This window comes from Lissotriton vulgaris, chromosome 2_1 (assembly GCF_964263255.1).
Source record: "Lissotriton vulgaris chromosome 2_1, aLisVul1.2, whole genome shotgun sequence".
Taxonomy (NCBI): domain Eukaryota; kingdom Metazoa; phylum Chordata; class Amphibia; order Caudata; family Salamandridae; genus Lissotriton; species Lissotriton vulgaris.
The window spans coordinates 1,582,135,642-1,582,157,289 of record NC_141687.1 but is presented as its reverse complement, the minus strand read 5'-3'; the positions used below and the strand labels follow the sequence as shown (position 1 = coordinate 1,582,157,289).

At 44.2% G+C, this 21,648-nt stretch overlaps 1 protein-coding gene across 1 annotated transcript in view; it reads left to right on the top strand.

The window, feature by feature from the left end:
* The window catches only part of LOC147732932 (von Willebrand factor D and EGF domain-containing protein-like), a 1,979,930-nt gene that overhangs the window by 557,891 nt on the left and 1,400,391 nt on the right, over window positions 1-21,648 (top strand). The window contains exon 9 of the mRNA XM_086955141.1: window positions 11,568-11,641. Coding sequence (XP_086811267.1) covers window positions 11,568-11,641 — 74 coding nt within the window. The remainder of the gene's footprint in view (window positions 1-11,567; window positions 11,642-21,648) is intronic.

Below are 21,648 nucleotides of genomic sequence, written 5' to 3'. Positions count from 1 at the left end.
ATCGTCGCTGTGCGACACATCTTCAATGTAGTACTCTGCATTGCTCTACAACCAGGATTTAAGGTACTCTTGTTCAGTGGGCTTAAGGTCCCTGCAGCTGGCATGAGCTCTATCTTAGTCTGCCTAAACTTGTGACTGTGACCCTGTCTAGTGTGAACAGCTATCTTTTTGCCACTATTTGCACTTGAATCTTTAAAATTGCATATCTTCGGTTCTACTGATTGGATTTTTGTAGTTTTGGTCATAATTTATTTAACAAACGGTACTCTGCTGTTGTAAATTGGTGTTGAATTTTTCTTGTGGTATATTGTCCCTTATTTACTGTTTGAATTGCTGCGTAAATGTTTTTACACATTGCCTCTAAGTTAAGCCTGACTGCTCTGTGCCAAGCTACCAGTGGGTGGAGCACAGGTTAATTTTGGGTTCTCTTGTGCCTCACCCAGAAAAGCATTGTCATTCTTGCTAGAATAGTGTTTCACCCCCTCAAACAGTAATCCAACTTCTTTCAGAGACTTTACCAGAGATTGAGCTAGTGTCAATGTTTACACAGCTAGTGGACTATTTCATATCATGCAGTTGCGAGGCTATTGACAATGCTATGGATCTTTCTTACTGACTTGTGCTCGGTTGGGGGCACTAAAACCTGGTGCTCAATATGGAGTTCCATGCAGGGAGCCTCGGTTTCTACCATGTGGAAAATGGGATCCCCACTGTGATTTTGCAGATTGTTCATGTTGCTTGATCCAGTCCCATGACTCTTCAGCAATTGTGAAAAAGTAGGGTATTTGATGATGTCAAATCTTAAGTTAAAAAGGAAAGAATAATGAGTATATGAGGTAATGGTTGTGGAGTTTGCATTTGACTTCCAGAAACGACGCTCTGAGAGGTTGCACGGTTATTGTAAAATCAGGGAAGTTCATTATATGAGCAACTCCACAGTTATATTAGTCCTATCACAAAAATGTAAGAACTTTGTTATGATGGGCCTCAGTGGTGCTCCTGGAGCAGAAACGCATGGCAGTACCAAGTGGTCTTGTTTGACAATAAATTAGGGGTAGGGGTCAGTGCAACATGAGTGGAAAGCCAGTTTTCAATTAATGGTATCAGGTGCTCCCTCTCCTCTGTTTCTGGGAGACCAGAGACCAATTATATTAATATTTTTGCACCCGAAGCTCACCTCCTTATCTGCTGCCCTTCAAAGACATGGCTGAATGAGGTCATTACTCTTAATCATCTCATCCTTAAAGACTGTCTGGCTCTTGATAAGGCACATAGCATCCCATGGCTGGCATACGTTAGAGCGGCGTGTGTCAGACTGGGACGCCCGGATCTGTTTTCCACCCCAGAGGGTATTAAGAAAGAGGATCTGGGTTGGATTAAGCAGAATTTCCGACTCATGGCTGAGGCAGATAGGGAGGAGATAGAACTTAAAAAACCAGGAGTAAGAAGTATTTATGTTCTGCAGTCCTCGCCCCACATAGAACCCTACCTCAAGATTGTAACAAAGCCATACCATCGCTTCTTGCTTACAAGGTTCAGATTTAACCTTATTCATCTTGTGTTGGAGGACCTACAACATTGGGGTAAGCCAGCTGATTCTCCACCATGCTCTTGCGACAACTTCTCGATACAAGACTCTCTTCATCTTATTATGTTTTGTGACAAATTTGCGGAGGCACGAAATAAATTTTTGTTGCCCATACTACGAGAAGCGGGTTTTTTGCAGGTGAGGTCTGCACTACTGTATTTGCAATCATTGAACAGTGTGCGAGTAATCTTCAGCATAGCTAGTTTTCTGGTGGCTGCAGCAAGAGTGAAAAACAAAAGAACCCTACATATAAATTGATTTAATCCACTTCCCATAATCATGGAAATTTTTATAAATTTTTAAAATGTTTAATAGTGGTTTTTAATTACATCAGGAGATATTTTGTATTAATTAGTCCCCCATGAACGATGTAATATATAAATTGTATATAAATGAATGTATGTACATAGATGCTTGTTTTTGAATGTATACATATATTTTTATTCTGTATGTATGTATTGCTTCTTTTATGATTTTAATTAATCGAATAAAGAGTTTTTGACTGACTGACTGACTGACTGCTGCCCTTCTCTGTAGATGCTGGATCTTGTTTGTGACACAATTTGTGTCTGAATGTCTTTTGTCTGAGAGTGCAAGTCATTTAATAATGCTTAATCTTTTTCAACCTTTTTGCTAGTGACTGTTGATAGTCACTCATTAGGTTAAAGCCTATGACTAGTGCATCAACTTTATATTTTAGATCTGTTCTGGTAACTGTAATGGAAAGGAGTATTTGATCCAGCTTTTGGGGTGCCGGTAATGGGGCCCCCCTGTTGAGTGACATCATCATTGTTGAATATAAGGCTTGGGAGGATTCTCCTCCTAATCCTTGGGGTATGATAGAGGCTCCTGAAGTTGAGCAAGATTTGATGGTTCATTGCTTAACCATTGCAGCAATGGGAAAAAATGGTTGAGTACTGGAGAGATAGATTTTCCCTAACCAGTGGATTCCAAAGTGAGATTGGCCTTATCCCCAGGATGTGGCCTTAGTTTGGAACAGGGTTGCGCGATTAGTCTACTGGGTGTACATGGGGGAGTTTCTTCCCTCTGTGGACAGAGTTTTAAGCTTGACCATTGGCCCTGTTGTCTGTGATGGAGCCTCCGGTTGGAAACCAATAATGTAAGGTGAATATCAGAGGCTTCAAGTGTAGTGGTCCCCTCTCACTACCCCTGCTTACGCTCTGGTGTCCACTAGAGTCAGTGCAGTAGGCCTCCTCTCACTGAACGAGGCCTGGAGCACTCGTCATAGCCATCTTCTTTGTGACTGGCCCTGGGGAGACAGGTGCTGCACAGCTGTGGTCACCACGTTTATTCACTGCCATCTCCAATAAGCCCTAGGGGAACAGGTTTGGACATGCAGGTTGATTTATAACCAAACACATGACTTTTCCCTTATGAGAATTTTCCTCTTTTTTTGTCTTTCTTAAACATACCTGCATATGGACTTTTATCTTTATTGTCAGTCTTTTGGCATGGAGCACAGAAGGGAAGTTGGTCTTTTGCTATTGCAGACTTCGTTTGGTTCTTCCACAGAAAATCTAGCCCCAGATGTCCAGAAAATAACCCTATCTCATCACTAATGAAAGTATTATCATGCTAAGATTCAGTATAAAGACAATCCTTTTGACTATTGAACTCTAATTCTCATAGAAACGTAGTAATTGGTGGTCAATATACTGCCAAGAATTATACACGGGTCTTTCCCAAATGCATTTTCTGTAAATAAACAAAAAAAATGAGGAATGTTATTTCAAGAACGTCATTGCTTTTAGTTACCAGGCCTTTTCCTTTCTTGTCCCAAAAAATTGTCTGACTTCTGGTTGAAAGTTTCTCTAATCAGCATCCAAATATGGTCAGCGCTTGTATCAAAAGCTCAGAAGAAAGGAGCTTTCTCGTGTTGCCACCAAAGTGAATTACCCACATTGACTGGCAGTTGGAGAGGGAGGGGCAGCCCCAGCACAAAAAGGCTGTTGATGACCATTGCCAATTCTTGGGAGATGTAAAATGCAAGTGCCAGAGTTCTTATTTCTTTGACTAATGCTGGGCATACATTGACCCAACTCAGTCCTGCTATCTGTATCTGTGACCTCACTGTAAGTGCATTGCTCTGATGGAGGATCTCAACCCTCACACTAAGTACTGAGGAATGGACCACAAACCCTATTTGGGGGATACCAAAATATCCAGACGTCAGAAAAAGAATTGCATATTAGTATTTTTTGTACACCTACATTGCTTCCGCCTTCCACGCAAAAGATATATTGTCTGTTCCTGGCTGCTGATTGCAAACCCACTCACAATATTATGTTGTAGATCAGATCAACAAATCTTTCATTCTCCTCTCCCCTTCTTCGATTCAATCACTCCAAAGAACCAAAGCCGAAGAGTTCAATGCTAGTGTCATAAATGAAAGTAGTTAACATTCAATGTGTTTAATGTCACCTCCTTTCCTAGTTAAACTATAACCTTCCCATGCAAGCTAGAAACGCAAGCACAAAACTGTGCCGGAGGCAAATTATATGAATTGGGCTCCAGCCAGTGTCATTTTCAGTTGACTCTACCATAAAAAGGGTCAGGGTAAAAAAACATTTTCAATTACAGCCCCTAGAAATGTTGCTGTCTGCTACAGCAGGAACTACTAAATGAATGTACACTAACCATGGCATGAAATTAGAATCTAATGAAAATACATTTTTTATAGTTTGGAGTAAATATGTCTAGTTTTATTTGAGATAGTATTATTATGAAAACATGTTAGGAGACTCGGAGGCGTTTTTTTAAATCTGATAATTGCTTTCGGACCCTTGGACGAATCTGCACGACATACATCAGACTCTTTGTACGGTTAGACTTCTCCTGGCGTGTCAAATTCCATGCATGTTCATTTAGTGGGGAAAAGTCAGAAAAGTGGTAATTGGCTTGCAACTGTGGTGCGTTTTGATAAATATACATACAATTTAGTACTCAGGAAGCAGGGTAAGAGGCGTCAAAATGAATCCATTTGTTTATAAATATGAATACATTTGATAGATCTTCTTAAAATTGCTAGATGTCATGAAGATTAATCTAACTGCACTTATGTAATTAGAAGATGAAATGTTTGTGTATCTCCTCTTTAACTTTCCCGAGGTCATGCCATGTATTGAAAGGCAGTTAACAGCTGATTTTGGTAAGACAGGACTGCTCTTAAGGAGCTCCCAAAGGCCGTTGAACAGGTCTGAAGGCTGTGCTCAGCAGGGTTTAGTGCAATGACAGATATGCACAGCCAAAATCTATGACACCTGGTTTGGGTGTTATAGCTACTATGCAAAACCTGATGGTAGGGCAGCGCCTTTACCCGGAGGATGAGGCGCCCACAAAAAGATCAATCACTGCGGCTTGGGTGGGATGGAGCAGGGCATAGCCCCTCATCCTTCATAAATTATACATCCTTTTTTGCAAAAGCTGCTGCGGTCAGCTGAAACATGATGCTTAATATGGAAGACCATTTGCAACTGATTTGGGTGGAATGGTGACGGGGAACGGGCACAACTGCCCTGGTACTCGGAACGCTCTCAACGGTATTTTATATGGACTCTCATGATAACCATCTTCCAAGCATATGGCTGAGGTCAGAATTCTGGGCAGGGTCCTTGTCTGGCTCAATTCCTATTTTTCAGAGTGCCTTCAGGTGGTTTCCTTGTGCCCCTACCAATCAGATTTCACGTCTCTTTTGTATGGCATTCCTCAGTGCTCCTCGCGCACCCCAACATTTTCCAACCTCTACATCCTTACCCTCACTAAACTCATCCACTCTGCAGGATTTCTTTATATGTGTTATGCACATAGCGCAGTTGGTATTATCTCATGACAATCACATTCAATTAGCCAGTGATTAATATTTTCGGAAAAGTCTGCTAGATGTTTTCCCTTGATAAATACCAACTTTCTTAGAGTGAATACTGTTAAAAACAAAATTCTGGTGATTTCCGGGAATCCCCTGAGTTGCTTGCTAGCTTCTGTCTGTAATCTTGGATTCAGTTTTGGCCTCAATCTCTTTTCCTCCACCCAGGTCATTCATTTTTACCTCAAATCGCTTTTTCAATCTGAAATTTTTATGCTAACTCTGCCAAACTTTGGATTCTCTCTGTCTTGTCAAATCAGATCAGATCAAATTACTTTATTCGATCCACCTTGCCTGTTTGATTGTTTATCCCCAATCAAATCTTCATATTTTTTTCTTTTGTAAGTATCATTTGGAGCACCACAAACAGTTCATGTTTGTCAGGTCTCTTGCAAACATATTACTCAGTTTAGGGCCTAACCCTGCAATGTTCCAGGTAATTATTTTTGTCTGATCATCATCCACATTAAATAGCTGAGGGTCCTCTGACCTAGATTTACCGCAGATTGGAAGGGAATTAGGATCCGTCCTGTTGGTTCTGGGTCAATTGCAGGTTTCGAGGCTTTCCAGAGCGGCAAACTGGTTACTGGAAATTAGGGAGGAGAGTGCTTGCATTTGATAGAGCTGGTGGGTAAAAGAAAGGGGGAAGATGGTAGTATTCCTAAGTCCCTGTCTCCTTTTGTGTTGGGTTGCTGGTCTGTAGAAGAATCCTAATGGCAATACAAACATCTGTGTATCAGGAGTAGGACATTTGCATAGTATATTTAAGAGTTTCTGTGCCATAGAATACGACTTACGATAGACCACTATAGAGTCCTCTCTCAATGTTTTTTCACAGGGTTGCCCACCCAGCCTACCCTTCTGGCCATAACAATATTGGTGAAGGATTCCAACCTCCCATCTGTGTGCTTATTATTCAATGGTGAGCTTTGAGCATCGGTTAGTCAAGTGACTCAGTTTGCATGCTTTTCAGCTCAGGAGTATTGCCGAGAATGATACATAGGGGCGAGCTGCTGGCTGGAGATCTAGGGCCGGATGTAGGTAATCTCAATTTACCTATTCTTAAATACCGAATTTTCTTGATTCTGTATTTAAGAATAGTTAAATGGGATGTAGATCATTTTTCGCTAAAAATTACTGAATCGGTAAGGTTCGGTAATTAAGAATCGGTATTTACCAATTCGGTATTTACTGAATCGGTAAATACCTAATCAGTAATTCCCATTCATTCGTATGGGCCTGGAGGCCCATACGAATGAATGGGAATTTCCGATTCGGTAAATACCGAATCAGTAAATACCGAATCGGTAATAGGGGGAACCCTTTCAAGGGTGGCAGGGTGTCACATTGACACCCTGTTGAACCCCTGAATAGTGCATGGGTGCACATGTGGCACATATACATGCCCTAAGGGCATGTATGTCTGCCACATGGCACTGAATAAAAAGCAAAAAATTGCTTTTTAAAAGGAATTTGTGATTTACCACCAACTAATAGTTGGTGGTAAATAACGAATCGTTAAATGTAAAAAGCGCTCACTTGAGTGCTCCCTATATTTCAGGATTCGGTAATTTACCGATTTCTTAAATTACAGATTTGATAAATTACTGAAACCTGAAATGTGGCCTCCTACATCTGAAAAGCCTAATACCGGTCGGTAACGGTCGAAATTCGGTCATTTCGGCCGTTACCAACCGGTATTAGGCTTCCTACATCTGACCCCTAGTCACATGTGAGAGCTTAGCCCAAATGCTCCTTCCTGACTTTTCTGCAAGATGTTACAGCCACCCTCCAGGCTGAATTAGATGAATCAGGAGCCATCGGACCTTCAACCGGAAATGTACCCTGTTAGGCAAGAGCTTGAGGAAGGGAGGTGACTAGGGACGGTGAGTGACACTGGGTATGCATGTATGTTAATTGAGTTGGCCTTGAAGGTTCCTCAACAGGGGCTGTGAATTAGGATTTTGAGGGACTATGCTCCTTCTCAGAGTTCCATGTAGGGCCGGACTGGCTACCAGTGGTTTTGGTGTGCTGCCAAGCTGGGGCCTGATTTCGTTGATGGGGACATGCGTGTGCTTAAAACATTTGTTTTGCTTTGTTTATTTAGGAGCATGAGCAGGTTCTCATCAACTAAATCAGCCCCCACCGCAGTGAAATCAGCCCCCAGCTTGGCAGCACACAAAAAACGCGGTAGCCAGTCCGGCCCTATTCCCATGGCCATCTCCCTTCTGTGTCTGTGGCTCATGGTGTTAGTTAAAGGCACATGAGTGATGTTAGCTCATTGGTTGAGTTTGGGAAGAATCAGTCAGTCAGGATATCTTTATTCGACTTATTACAAGTCATACAAAGAAACATAGACAATAAACAATGAAACATAACATAGGATACATATGCCCATACATACATAGCCCAGCATTTTCATAAAAGCATTAAAACTACAGATAAAAGTTAAATACTATACAAATGTTAAGACTATACAAATTCATTCATAAGAGACAAAAGTAATTCTGATAAAAAACCCTTAAAAATTTCTAAGGCGAGTTTTGACCGACAGCTTTTGCCCTAGCTGCGGCAACTAAAAAATTCGCGATGCAAAAGGTAGTGCGGGGATTTGACAAAAGCTGTAAATAAAGCAAGGCTGGACGAACCTGAGTGAAGCCCGCTTCTTTAAGGACAGGGAGTAGGTATTTTTTCCTCTGCTCATGAAAAAAGCTGCAAAACATGACGAAGTGCAGTGTGTCCTGCACCGAGAAGTCGTCGCATCTACAGGGTGGGGCTTCAACTGGCTTCTGCCATCCCTTATATGAACCAAGATGGTAGTGTATCAGGTTGAACCTGAACTTGGTTAGCAGAAACCTATGGTAGGGAACGGTTACAAAAATAAGATAAGGTGCAATTGAAGGGGCGCTAACCAAAAGGTTATGAGACCTAACTGATGGCTTCAATAATTCTGCATCCTCACGATGCGCTTCCTTCCTATCCATAAATGCCTTTTTTATGTGACCTATATCTTCAACCCTGATTTTGTCTGGGCATAGAAAGAGCTCAGGGCGGCCCAGGTCGGTAAAAGATTTAATTAGGTAGGCCATCCATGGGATACTACTATGTTTATCTAAAGATAAAACATCCTTCAAGATTGTATGGTTTAGTGGGAGGTCTTCGTTTAACCACAATTTCAACCATAGAATCAGGGGTGCTAAGCTCAGTAGATCTGACAAATACGGTAGGCCCACCTCTCGATGGATTGAGTAGGTTGGGGTAGACTGAGGTACAGATAGAAGGGATCTAATAAATATGTTTTCCGCTCTCTGGATAGGGTCAAGATTAGCGTAACCCCACAAAGGAGAACCGTAAAGTGCGATAGCCACTGGCTTGCTCTTATAGATCTTTAGAAGGGCTTCCATGGGCCGGGCTCCCAGCTTGCCTGCAAAACCAAGGATCGCTGAGGAGGATCTAATTACCGCCAACTTTTTGGCTCTTATCTGTGGTCCCCATGTTCCCTTTTGATCAAATAAAACACCCAAGTAGGGGAATGTCGTTACCATTGAGACGGGGACCCCACTACAAAAGAAAGATTTGTGCCTTTTTTTGGTGCACTCGCGCCCCATTACCATAGTGTGTGATTTTGATACATTCACCTTCAAATCCAAATTATTCATAAAAATGCCAAATGCGTCCAACAGAGTCTGGAGGCCAACACCAGTTCGAGCAATCAGCACGGCGTCGTCAGCGTACAGGAGTGCCGGAATTTGCACATCCCCTACACGTGGGACATCCGCATTCAGGCCTCGCAGATGTGCCCCCAAGCCGTTGATGTAGATTGTAAAAAGCGTGGGGGCTAAGATGCAGCCTTGACGTACCCCCTTTAAGGATTTAAATAATGGGGTACATCTACCATTGTTTGACAATCGGACTGCTGCGAAGAGCTCCTGATGCATAGTGGCCATGAACGAGACCAAGGCTTCTTCGATGCCCAGCTCCAACAGGATCACCCACAATTTTGATCTATTAACAAGATCGAACGCCGATGAAAGGTCCATAAAGGCAAGAAACACAGACCCCTCCTTGGCTACAGTATACTTGGAAATGAGGAGATGCAAGTTAGTACATTGTTCAATGGTACCCTTTCTCTCTCTAAAACCGTATTGCAAGTCAGATAGGCCTCCACGGTCCTCGATGTTCTCCCTCAGTCTGGCTAACAGAACTCTGCCCAATATTTTTATGGTCGAGTCCAGTAGGGATATGGGCCTGTAGAAAGCGGGGTCGTCCCTGCGCCCTTTGTTCTTGAAGATGGGGACGATCGTGGATATGGCCCATGAGGCAGGCGCCGGGTTGCCGTTCACTGCATTAAACAAATTTGCCATAACCTCGGCCCATAGCTTGGGAGAGAACATGAAGAAGTCAGCCGGGACTCCATCCGGACCAGGTGCCTTGTGTTTGGTGGTTGCCAGGAGTGGTTACCAGAGTTTGGGAAGAAATCCTGGGCAGTAGCTTCTCTCCCTGGAGCTCTCACCATAGGGCAGTGGTCTTCAAACTTTTTGATGCCAAGACTCCCCATTAAAAACTTTTAGGCGGAAGGACCTCCTCTCTACTCGAAACTATTATCTTAATATTTGCTTTTAACTCTGCTATGTTGGTACGTCGGGTGCCTACTCAGAAGGACATACATATGCATAGAACATTTTAATAAACAATTAATAGTGTTATCCATTTAAAATGCCACTGCCTTTAACAACTTTAGACAGATGAAACTCTGAATTACGTTTCCTTGCTTTTATCCAGGAATTTACAAGTCACACAGCTCTCAGCAATGCACACTCAACTCACTGAGCTACCGTACCGTTTTAGTTTGGTGTTTACAAAACATGAGACAAGATTTGGACTATAGGAATAGTAGGGAAAGCAGGTAGAAATGTTTGGACCACCACCTGTGTGTTAGTTGTCCTTCACATTTACCATGGGCTTCAATTGGAATTCCATAGAGCATATTATCAAGCCCATTATTGCTGTTTTAGCTGCAGTTTTCTGTCGCAAAAACAGCAATAATTGTATCACCTGTCTTGATAATATGCCCCATGGTTTTTGACTTTGCAAGTACTGTCCTTGTAATTGCCCTAGTTTACGTGCCCTGAATCTCTTACAGCCTTAACACCTAGCTATTTGAGTGCTCCATACGTCTCAATTCATTTAAACTCAAAAATGTAATGAAAGCCAGCAGCTCTTAGCAGAAGTATACCTTCTACTTAAATTGTAACACCAAAGCAAGTTCATATTTTATGAGAAAGGCACTTTCGCGTTCATTGAATGAACAACCGCATACGCAAGTCAACTGAACGGGAATTGTAAACAGCAGGTTTTAAAAAGAAAGAACTCCACGTTTGTGACGTTTAAAATGTACTTCTGAATTTGAAAACCCTTAAATCACCGGAGGTTAGTAGAAGCATACAGAGGTCTCGCTGAAAGCAATCAGGAACAGTACCCAACCCTGACTTTCTTTTTTTTAATTGTTGAGCTTTATTGAGAGAACAAGGGCCGACTAAATTTACTAAATTTTGTGTGGCCGCTGGCATGTTGGGCCATGTCATTTTAATGGTAAGTAAATCGACACAGTTCTTTGCGCCAGTTTACGCCATGCAAGTAAAGTACCTGTACACAACGATTTGTCAATGACCCTTTCAAATTTTAATTGTCAGTTTAAATCTCTGCTGCGTTTTTTTTCGTGTGCTTTTTTTCATTTACTTATTAAGTGTGCTCTAAAGGGTGATTTTATACGTGAACAACAAACAGCCTTTCTTAATTTCAAAATAATTTAGAATTACTTGAACACTTTCTGCTTCGATATTTAGTTATGTGATGAAATGTTGATTCATATGCTGCTTGATTGCACAATCATGAAAGCTAATCCAAATTGCTTTTCCAGCAAATTGCTGTAATTTCAATATATATATATATATATATATATATATATATATATATATATATATATATATATATATATATATATATATATATATATATATATATATATATATATATATATATATATATATATATATAAATTATGTGGAAATTAAGGGTATCATTATATTTGCTTAGGTTTCAGTTCAAGACATCCCAACAGCCTACTGCTACTCGTTCACAGGCCCACATATTATCACTTTCGACGGACGGTAAGTGTGTAATCTTTCTCAGTGCCAAATTTGAACTTTCTTGCTTTGAAATCATGTTTTGCTCTGCTTTACAGTGACTGTTAGTGGCTTTGCTCTTCTTCGTTATAGCAGAACACATATAATGATTTGTCACAATAGTCTGATTTTTATAAATGTAGGGGCACAGTTGCCATACTTTGAATCAGTGCTGCAAGATACCTTGCTGCACTGTGCTGCGTGAAGGGGGAAAGACAGGATAAACATTGTTGTCCTTTCCTTGCACTGGCACACTTTTGGCTGCCTATCACTGATGCAGGCACCCTTGTACCATGTTGCAAGGGTGCCTGCTTTGATAGCAGGATTGTTTTGTGCAGGAAATGACACCTTCCTCCACACAAACAATCATGAGAGGCATATTCCTTTTTCTATGTGTGCTGTAGAATGCAGCACACGTAGAAAAAGATAGAAATAAGGAGAAACAAATATATTTCTCTGCATTATACCCCAGGGAGGAGTAGCATTTTGATGCATTCCCAGGCCAACCACTAATGGTAAATCTGGGAATGCATCAAAATCCATGGGCGGATGCGTGGGAACACCCACACACCACCAATGGAACACCTCCCTGAAGCACAGTAACGCCAGGCAGCGATTTGCATTACTCTAGATTTACCGGGCCACTCAGGATGCTCTTATGCCCTTGTGTGGCTTGATAAATCTCTCTTAGGATTTGCATCGCCCTTCAGCCCCCTTACGATGCAAAACGTTACAAATTCTGGCCCTTAGAGACAATGTCAAACACATATTTATGTGAACATCCTGCCAAAAGTGTTGATAAGTGTAAAAATTACTCCAGATTTCACAAGGGGGACATGGATTAAAAGATGAGGAGGAAATATATTTCAAGTTGCTAAAAGAGGATGCCTACAACTAAATTATACATTTCTCTTATTTTAACAAATGAATAAAGGTGGAAACAGGAAGGTGTTATTCTTAAATTCAATACACACATGCCTGCTCTTCTTAAACATGTAAGGCACTTTGGGCAGATGTAGGTAAATCCCATTTACCGATTTTGAAACACCGAATTTTACCGATTCGGTATTTCAAAATCGGTAAATGGGATGTAGGTCCCAACATCTGGATATGTTACTGAATCCTTAAAATTTCGGTGTTTACCGATTCGGTAAATACTGAATCGGCATTTGCTATAGAATCCTATGGGCCTTGAAGCCCATAGGATTCAATTCAAATACCGATTCGGTATTTACCGAATCGGTAAATACCGAATTTGTCAAGGGTGCAGGGGGTGTCACTTTGACACCCTCTAGCACCCCCAATGTGGCACACAGACATGCCCTAAGGGCACGTCTGTCTGTCACATGGCACATGTGTACATGCACAGATGTGCATGTACACAGGAATCGGTATTTTACCATGGATTTGTATTCCATGGTAAAATACCGATTCTGTAAGCCGTGTGCCAATGGAAAATTGGATACCCACATAGCATTTTCGGTAATTTTACCGAATCGGTAAATATTACTGAATCTGTAATTATTACCGATTCGGTAATAATAACAATTAGGTAAAATTACCGATTTTGTTCCCCTACATCTCCATAGCCCTTTACCGATCGGAAACGGCCTAAAATCGGTATTTTCGGCCGATTCCGATCGGTAAAGGGCTACCTACATCTGGCCCTTTGCTCTTACAGAAAAAAACTAGCAAATACCTCAAATAGGTTTAAGATTATCAAAAGACCCCGATAGTGTATGCGCTTAAGTTCGCTTGTATAATAGGGCAAGGTTTCTACCAAATAAATTTGTATTTGCAACTTCTTTAGACTGCTCAATCAATTTCACCTGCTGAAACAGCAAAATGGCTAGTCACGTTCAATGGTCACTTTTGATATGTGGCATTATATATTATTCAGGCAATGGTACTGATCTGTGCTTCAGTGCACCCTCTTTGGAAGTGCCTAAGCCACACGTCAATGTGTGAAGAGTACAAAAGTAATGTGCTTAGTTTAGTGCAGGAGCCAGACTCAGTGCAGAACTGTAAATGAAACTCTAGTCTCAAACTTCTGTTCAGTCACTCTAGTGGAACCACTTTACTTTGGAAACCAAGGAGGTACCCTTCCCCAGGTGGGTAAGTATGCACAAGGGTTTTTCTGAGTGTCTTTGACCCCTCGTGCACTGTCCATAAATTTGCCCTTGGGGTGGTACATTATCTGTGCACACAATTACAATGAGGCACACAGTGCACCTCCTGAGACCTCATGTCTGTAAAAGTAGAATGGTACAAGTAGAAGAGGTCGATTGTCCCCTCATATACATATGTTCATGCCTACATGTAAATAATGGAACCCCCATTTGACAGTGACAACTTTTAAGAAATGCACAAGCACAATGAGTAATACAGAAGGCATCGCACAAGAGTGTGTAATACAATATACCCTTGTGGCATGAAAAGACGGCGTTAATACACTATTACCACCCAGGTGATCTGTCACTGTTTTGACCTGCTCAAAAATAATGGCCTGATTACACATTGGACAGTTTTCCTGTAGGCCGCCAGGCAAGCACCACACAGGAAGACCGCTTAATTTGTAGTTAGACTGCCCGCTGGATTACAAGTTGAATCATGGTGGGTGGTGAGTGCTGCTGCAGTCCCACGGCGGTGCCTTTCTAAGGCTCAATGGAGAGCCTTAGAAAGACATTGCCGTGGGAGAGCCACAGTACATTGCACCCGCATGCACAGAGTCTTTTTGGGTAGGGCCAGTAACTGGACAGGTCCCTGTTCCTTGACCTGCAACATGAACATGTGGGCTCACAGGTATCAAGCTTATTTACTGTCACTAATGGGCCAATTTGCAGAACCTGCCTGTTGGCCCCTGCAAAACATTTTGGTATGTATCAAACCCAAACTGCGATTCGCCAGCTTGTTACCCAATCATAATTTTGGTTTGCAAGTAAATACTGATTTGGTATTTGGAAGGGGTGTCCCTTCCAAATACCTAATCAGAATGCAGAAACAGTGTTTATGATTAGCATACCCGAGCACATTCATTCTGCTTCAGGGATGAGGTTTAGAATTTCCATAAAAATGAGCAAACATTGTGAAATTCATCTGTAGTTTTTTCATATGCAAAGGATCCCATCCAACAGCTGCCAGAGTAAGATTCAACTGAGCAGCATCCTTCAAATCCTCAATGAACTAATCACACTCCAGTTCCATGGTAGCATGGAACCTAAGTGGACATACAGTTCTAGTGATAGAGAATACCACACATCTCCCTCCTATAATAACTAAATACAAATACCAGAATTTTCAAAGAGTAAATAAACATTATACATAATCCTTTAAATAGGATGGACGTTTTGAAGCCCTCGAGGAATGACAAAGATAATTGTGTTCACCTCTATTGTTGGAGAAGTGACAAGAATGTTCACCTTGGCTTTCATCATCACAACTATCATTTCCATGCAAAACATCATTTGATCTTGACTTTACAATGACCACTCTATTAGGGTTCCATATTCTGTGATCCTGAGTCTTCACAGCATTGTTGAAAATTTTATGACCACCATTGATTTGAGTTATTTTGTGTTGCAACCACCAAACAAACCAGGTTGTCTAATAGCAACCCAATCTCCCACCTTAACCACAGTTCTCTTCACAGATTTTTTGGGATCAAAATTTATTTTCCTTTGCTGAGCCTTATGTTCTTCTCTATCATGCAAGTCTTGTCCATCAACACTTTCAATTCTGTCTTTAACTCTGCAATAATCATTAACCGAAAATGGTTCCAAACAAGTATTTGCAAACCTTCCATGAAAAAGGAAGAAAGGAGATTTCCCAGTTGTGGAATGGGGGGTAAATCTATACTCCTCTACTTTCTTACCCACTTCCAGTCCAGATGCATAGACTTTGCTAGAGTAACAGTTTCCTTCAACATTTTTAGAAAGAAATTCTTCCATTTCCTTAGATATTAGCAGCACATGTGTATCCGTCAAAATAGATCTTAGATTACCCTCTCTAGAAAATAATTTTTTCAAACACCTTTTTTTTTTTTATTCCTCATTCGCCGTCTCGCCACACATATCTTCTAACTAATCCACCACTGGGCTTTTTATCTCATAAGCTGGTTAGAGTAGCAAGGCATAAACGCCACCTATTTTGAGTCCGACCCCCAATCAATCGGTTCTTCTTGGCCATCTGACTCACCAGGTGTGTCCACCTCTTACTCTATTTCCGACCTGAAGTCCCATATAATAAATGCCAGCAAGATAGGCGGGGACCTAATCATCGGAAGTCATATCAAATAACATTCAACCAAAACATAAAAGGAAGGGTACCCAAAGTCTCCGATTTCTCTTGGTGTGATCTGAAGTATCAAGCTTAGCCGTATACCTCATTGCTAATATCCAGTCCATTAATTTCGGGCTAAGTGGTGAGACCCACAACTTACATATCTCTCTACGAGCTAGTAAGATGGCATAAAAGGTAAGTTTTACATTATCATTCATGCATTTACTTTCTAAATCATCAAATCTCCCCTTTATTATTAATTCGGGGCTTACCTCCATTCGCAGATTCAGAACTTGAGATAGACAATTACTTACATCCAGCCAGAACTGTCTTATATTTGGGCAAAAGACGAACATGTGTAGATCATCCACATTTGGGGTCTTGCATTTCGGACACCCCACAACTCCGCCAATTTTGAATTTAGATAGTCTACGAGGGGACCAATATGCCCTATGGATGGTAAACAAAAGATTTCGCCTTAAATTTGCAGGTTTAACAATACTGTAAAGCATAGACATTGTTACTTGCCATTGGTTCTCTGACGCGATCTTCGGCAAGCACTCCTTCCACAGAACCTCCGGAAGCAGGAAAAGACCATCTTCCATTTCCAATATCGTCCAATACCATGTAGCCCCTTCCTTCTTGAAGGTCCCTATCCCCAGCTTCAACTCAATGTCATTTGACTCCCAAATACATTTTCTGGATCATTTGCCCAACTCTGAATCTGCAAATACTTATATCTCGAAAAAGACCTGACCCCACAATTGTTGGCAGATGCCCCAAGGCACAAATTTACCCTCCTGGAACAGATCTTTCCATCTCTGCAAAGCGACCTCTTTTTTTAATTGAAAAGCCAAAACATCTTTTGTCCAAAGTGGAGCTCCAGGAGAGTCCCATATTGGGGCCATATAACTAAAATAAGGCAATTTCAATAGTCTTCTTATCTTATACCATTCCTCCGCCAAATCCAGTAAGACCTTAAGTCTCACCTTTTTGAAAAATTTGGGGTCTGCAAACTTATACAAAAAACCAAAATCATTATATCCGCAGTTTTTCAGCAACACACCAAATATTTCTCCAATCGTTGATTTAGTTAAGGGTACCCAACAGAATCCTACAGTTCTTTAAACAAAAAGTCCATGCATAAATTTGCAAATCTGGAGCCGCCAGACCACCTTTATTGATTCTCCGCCTTAACTTTTTCCACGATAATCGTGATCCTTTTGATGCCCAAATAAATGACTCTATGTCGCTCTGTAGTTTAGCCAACCATTCTTTTCTAAATCCAAGGGGGATAGTCTCAAACAAGAACGTAACTTTTGGCACAATCATCATCTTCACAAGATTAGTCCGACCATATAATGACAAGGGAAGATTCATCCATCCTTTTAAAGTGGCCACGACTTCTTTCTTAATCTTGAAAAAGTTAACTCTAGCGAGATCTCCAATATTTTGAGTTATCCTAACCCCCAAATACCTCATTTCTGATTTACTGATTACCCTTTCCGTATTTAAATTCCAAGCCATTATCTTAGTTTTATCCTGGTTTATCTGGTAGACAGAAACGATTCCAAATTCCTTCGTTATTTTCACCAAAATTTCCAAAGAATGATGTAAATTGGAAGAAAAAATGATAATATCATCCGCATATAGACCCAATTCTTTTGACCAATCACCAACTATGAAAGGGGGTATCTCCTCTGAGGCTCTGATTCTACAAGATAGTGGCTCTATGTATAAATTAAATAACAAGGGTGATAAAGGACACCCTTGTCTAGTTCCACGCATTACTTTAATAGGCTGAGTAAGTATTCCATTAACTAAAACGCATGATGTCGGAGAACAGTGCAGAGAGAAAAGAGATTCAGTGAAATTCTTTCCTAAATTAAGGTACTGCAAAAGTGTTTTTAAATAAACAAAGTTAACTCGATCGAAAGCCTTGGCGTCGTCTAAAGCAATCACCGCCAAGGGAAGCTCATGCGTGGAAGCCATATCTATTATTCCAATCAGAGTAAAAGTTAGTTCTTTCAGATATCTCCCTTTAACAAAACCTTTTTGGTCCTCATGGATCAGTTTATGGATAACCTTACTAAGTCTGTCTGCTAAAAGTTTTCCGATTCCCGCCGCTGCCTCCCTGTGGCCCCGCCCACCACCAGCCCATTGGCCGCCCCGCTCCCGCCCTCCCGGCTCCAGATTCAGGAGTGACCACTGTGCCTTTTACTAGGCCGGGTCACCCCTCCTGCTGCCAACGCCTTCCTGTCTACCTGCCTGTACAGAGCGACCCAGCCGCCGCTGAGCCGCCCGTCTGCGCCGATTCCTGCCGCTGCCTCCCTGTGGCCCCGCCCACCACCAGCCCATTGGCCGCCCCGCTCCCGCCTCCCAGCTGACCCGCCCTACTGAGCACCGAAGGTGCGCCAAAGGTAAGCCCGTCTGCGCCCGTCCGCGCCTGGACCGCTCCCAGCGCCAGGACCCCTGGCCCCCGCAGACCCCAGCCCACCCGCCGGACGTACGACGCCGCCACCCTCAACGCACTCAACGCTGGTCAAATCCCAGGATGCTACCGAGCCACCCCAAAACGCACCCACGGACCCTTCTGCTGCAACTCCTGCAAGTTCACCTGCATCCGGACCTGCACTACTCCAGCACCAACCAAGACCAAGACGAGCAACAGCAGCAGCCACCTGAAATGCATCCTGCTCAACACCCGCTCCGTCCACAGGCACGCCATTGAGATCTGGAACCTACTCGACACCACAGCCCCAGACGTCGCCTTCTTCACAGAAACCTGGATGAACGCCTCCTCAGCGCCCGACATCGCCATCGCCATCCCAGACGGCTACAAGATCATCCGAAGGGACCGCATCAACCACACCGGAGGAGGCATCGCCATCGTCCACAGGAACACCATCCGCATCACGACCAACACCGACGACACCCTCGCAACCGCTGAGCACCTGCACTTTCAGGTCCACATCAACCCTAAGATCACCCTCAGAGGCACCCTCATCTACAGACCCCCGGGACAACGCACACAATTCAGCGAAGACATTGCCGACTTCATCAGCCCGCATGCCCTCTGCTCCGTGGACTACATCCTCCTAGGGGACCTCAACTTCCACCTGGAGAACAACAACGACCGCAACACCACCACCCTGCTGGACAACCTCGCCAACCTGGGACTCAAGCAGCTGGTCACCACCCCCACCCACTACGCCGGACACACACTCGACCCCGTCTTCTCATCCAGCAAGGACATCGCCTTCAGCCACGCCACCGGACTCCACTGGACGGACCACAGCTGCGTCCACTCCAGCTCCGGAAGGACCACGATCCACCACCACCAGCAACAGGTTGCACGCAGGAGCTGGAACAAGATCACAGCCGACCAGCTCGCGACCTCCCTGAGCATGAACCCTCCCACCAGCACAACGAACCCTAGCCAGGCGGCCACAAACCTCACGAAGTGGATCAGCGACTGCGCAGACGAGCTCGCCCCCCTGAGGACCCTGCCTTGCAGACCCGGTAGCAAGAAAGCCCCATGGTTCACCGACGAACTCAAGAGCTCCAAGAAGAACTGCCGAGCCCTCGAGAGAACCTGGCGCAGAGACCCAACACCGGACAACATGACTGCCCTCAAGCTCGCCACCCGAAAACACCACCAACTCATCCACGCCACCAAGAAAACTGCATTCAAGGAACGACTGGACAACAACGCACACAACAGCAAGGAACTCTCCAACATCGTCAAAGAGCTCTCCAACCCCAACGCCGTAAACAACGACATCACCCCTTCGCAAAACCTCTGCAACTCCCTCGCCTCCTACTTCCAAAACAAGATCGCGGACATAAACAACAGCTTCAGCACTCAACCGGCGAACGCCACGACCGAACCACTGCCCCCCACCACCACCCTCCGCGCCTGGACTCTGATCAGCACCGAAGACACCGTCCGCACGATGAACTCCATCCTCTCCGGATCTCCGACCGACCCCTGCCCTCACCACGTCTTCAACAAGGCCGACGCTGTCATCGCACCCCACCTACGGGACATCATCAACACCTCCTTCGATACCGCTACCTTCCCGGAGAGCTGGAAGCACGCCGAACTCAGCGCCCTACTCAAGAAGCCATCGGCCGACCCCACCGACCTCAAGAACTACCGCCCCATCTCGCTGCTCCCGTTTCCTGCAAAAGTCATCGAGAAGACCGTCAACAAGCAGCTGGCCGCCTTCCTCGAGACGAACGGATCCCTCGACCCCTCGCAATCTGGCTTCCGGGCCAACCACAGCACCGAGACCGCCCTGAGCGCTGCTCGACAACGGAGAAACAGCGGCCCTCATCCTCCTCGACCTCTCCGCGGCCTTCGACACTGTCTGCCACCATACCCTAGTACAACGCCTCAGCAACGTCGGAGTCCAGGAGAAGGCACTGGAGTGGATCATCTCCTTCCTCGCCGGAAGGACAAAGAAAGTCCGCCTCCCTCCATTCAGATCTGAAGCCACCGAAGTCATCTGCGGCGTTCCTCAAGGCTCCTCGCTCAGTCCAATCCTCTTCAACTTCTACATGAGCCCCCTCGCAGACATCGCACGCCAGCACAACCTCAACATCATCTCCTACGCCGACGACACCCAGCTGATCCTCTCCCTCACCAACGACCCCGCCACCGCATCATCAAGGTATGAAAGAGGTAGCCGAATGGATGAAGAACAGCCGCCTGAAACTGAACTCGGACAAGACGAAAGTCCTCATCCTGGGATCCTCACCCTCCGCTTGGGACGACTCCTGGTGGCCCCCGCCCTAGGCAGCGCACCCAAACCAACAGACCACGCACGCAACCTGGGCTTCATCCTGGACTCCTCCCTCTCCATGACCAGACAAGTCAACGCCGTCTCCTCGTCGTGCTTCAACATCCTGCGCATGCTACGTAAGATCTTCCGGTGGATCCCCACCAAGACCAGGAAGACGGTCACCCAGGCCCTCGTCACCAGCCGTCTGGACTACAGCAACTCCCTCTACGCTGGAACCACCGCCAAACTCCAGAAGAGACTCCAGCGGATCCAGAACGCCTCAGCACAACTCATCCTGGACATCCCCAGTCGCAGCCACATCTCCGGACACCTGAGAGACCTGCACTGGCTCCCGGTCAACAAGAGAATCACCTTCCGTCTCCTCACCGACGCACACAAAGCCCTACAAAACCAAGGCCCAGGATACCTCAACAGCCATCTCAACTTCTACGCTCCCAAACGCCAGCTTCGATCGACCAGCCACGCCCTCACCGCCGTCCCCCGCATCCGAAGAGCCACCACAGGGGGACGGTCCTTCTCCTACCTCGCCGCCAAGACATGGAACTCCCTCCCCACCCACCTCCGCCTGACCCAGGACCACCTCGCCTTCAGGAAGCAACTCAAGACCTGGCTGTTCGAGCAGTAGCGGACCCCCCTCCCCCAGCTCCTTGAGACCCTCTGGGGGAGTAGTGCGCTATATAAATGCAATGATTGATTGATTGATTGATATTCACAGTTTAGAAGTGATATAGGTCTATATGCGTATAAACTAAAAGGTGATTTTCCTGATTTAGGTATTAGGGAAATTGTTGCCTCGTTCCAAGAGCTAGGTATAGTTACTTCCCCTCTGAAGATTTGGTTAAACAATTGACACAGTATGGGAGCGATCAAATCCACTAGAACTTAATATACTTCATCCGGGAGGCC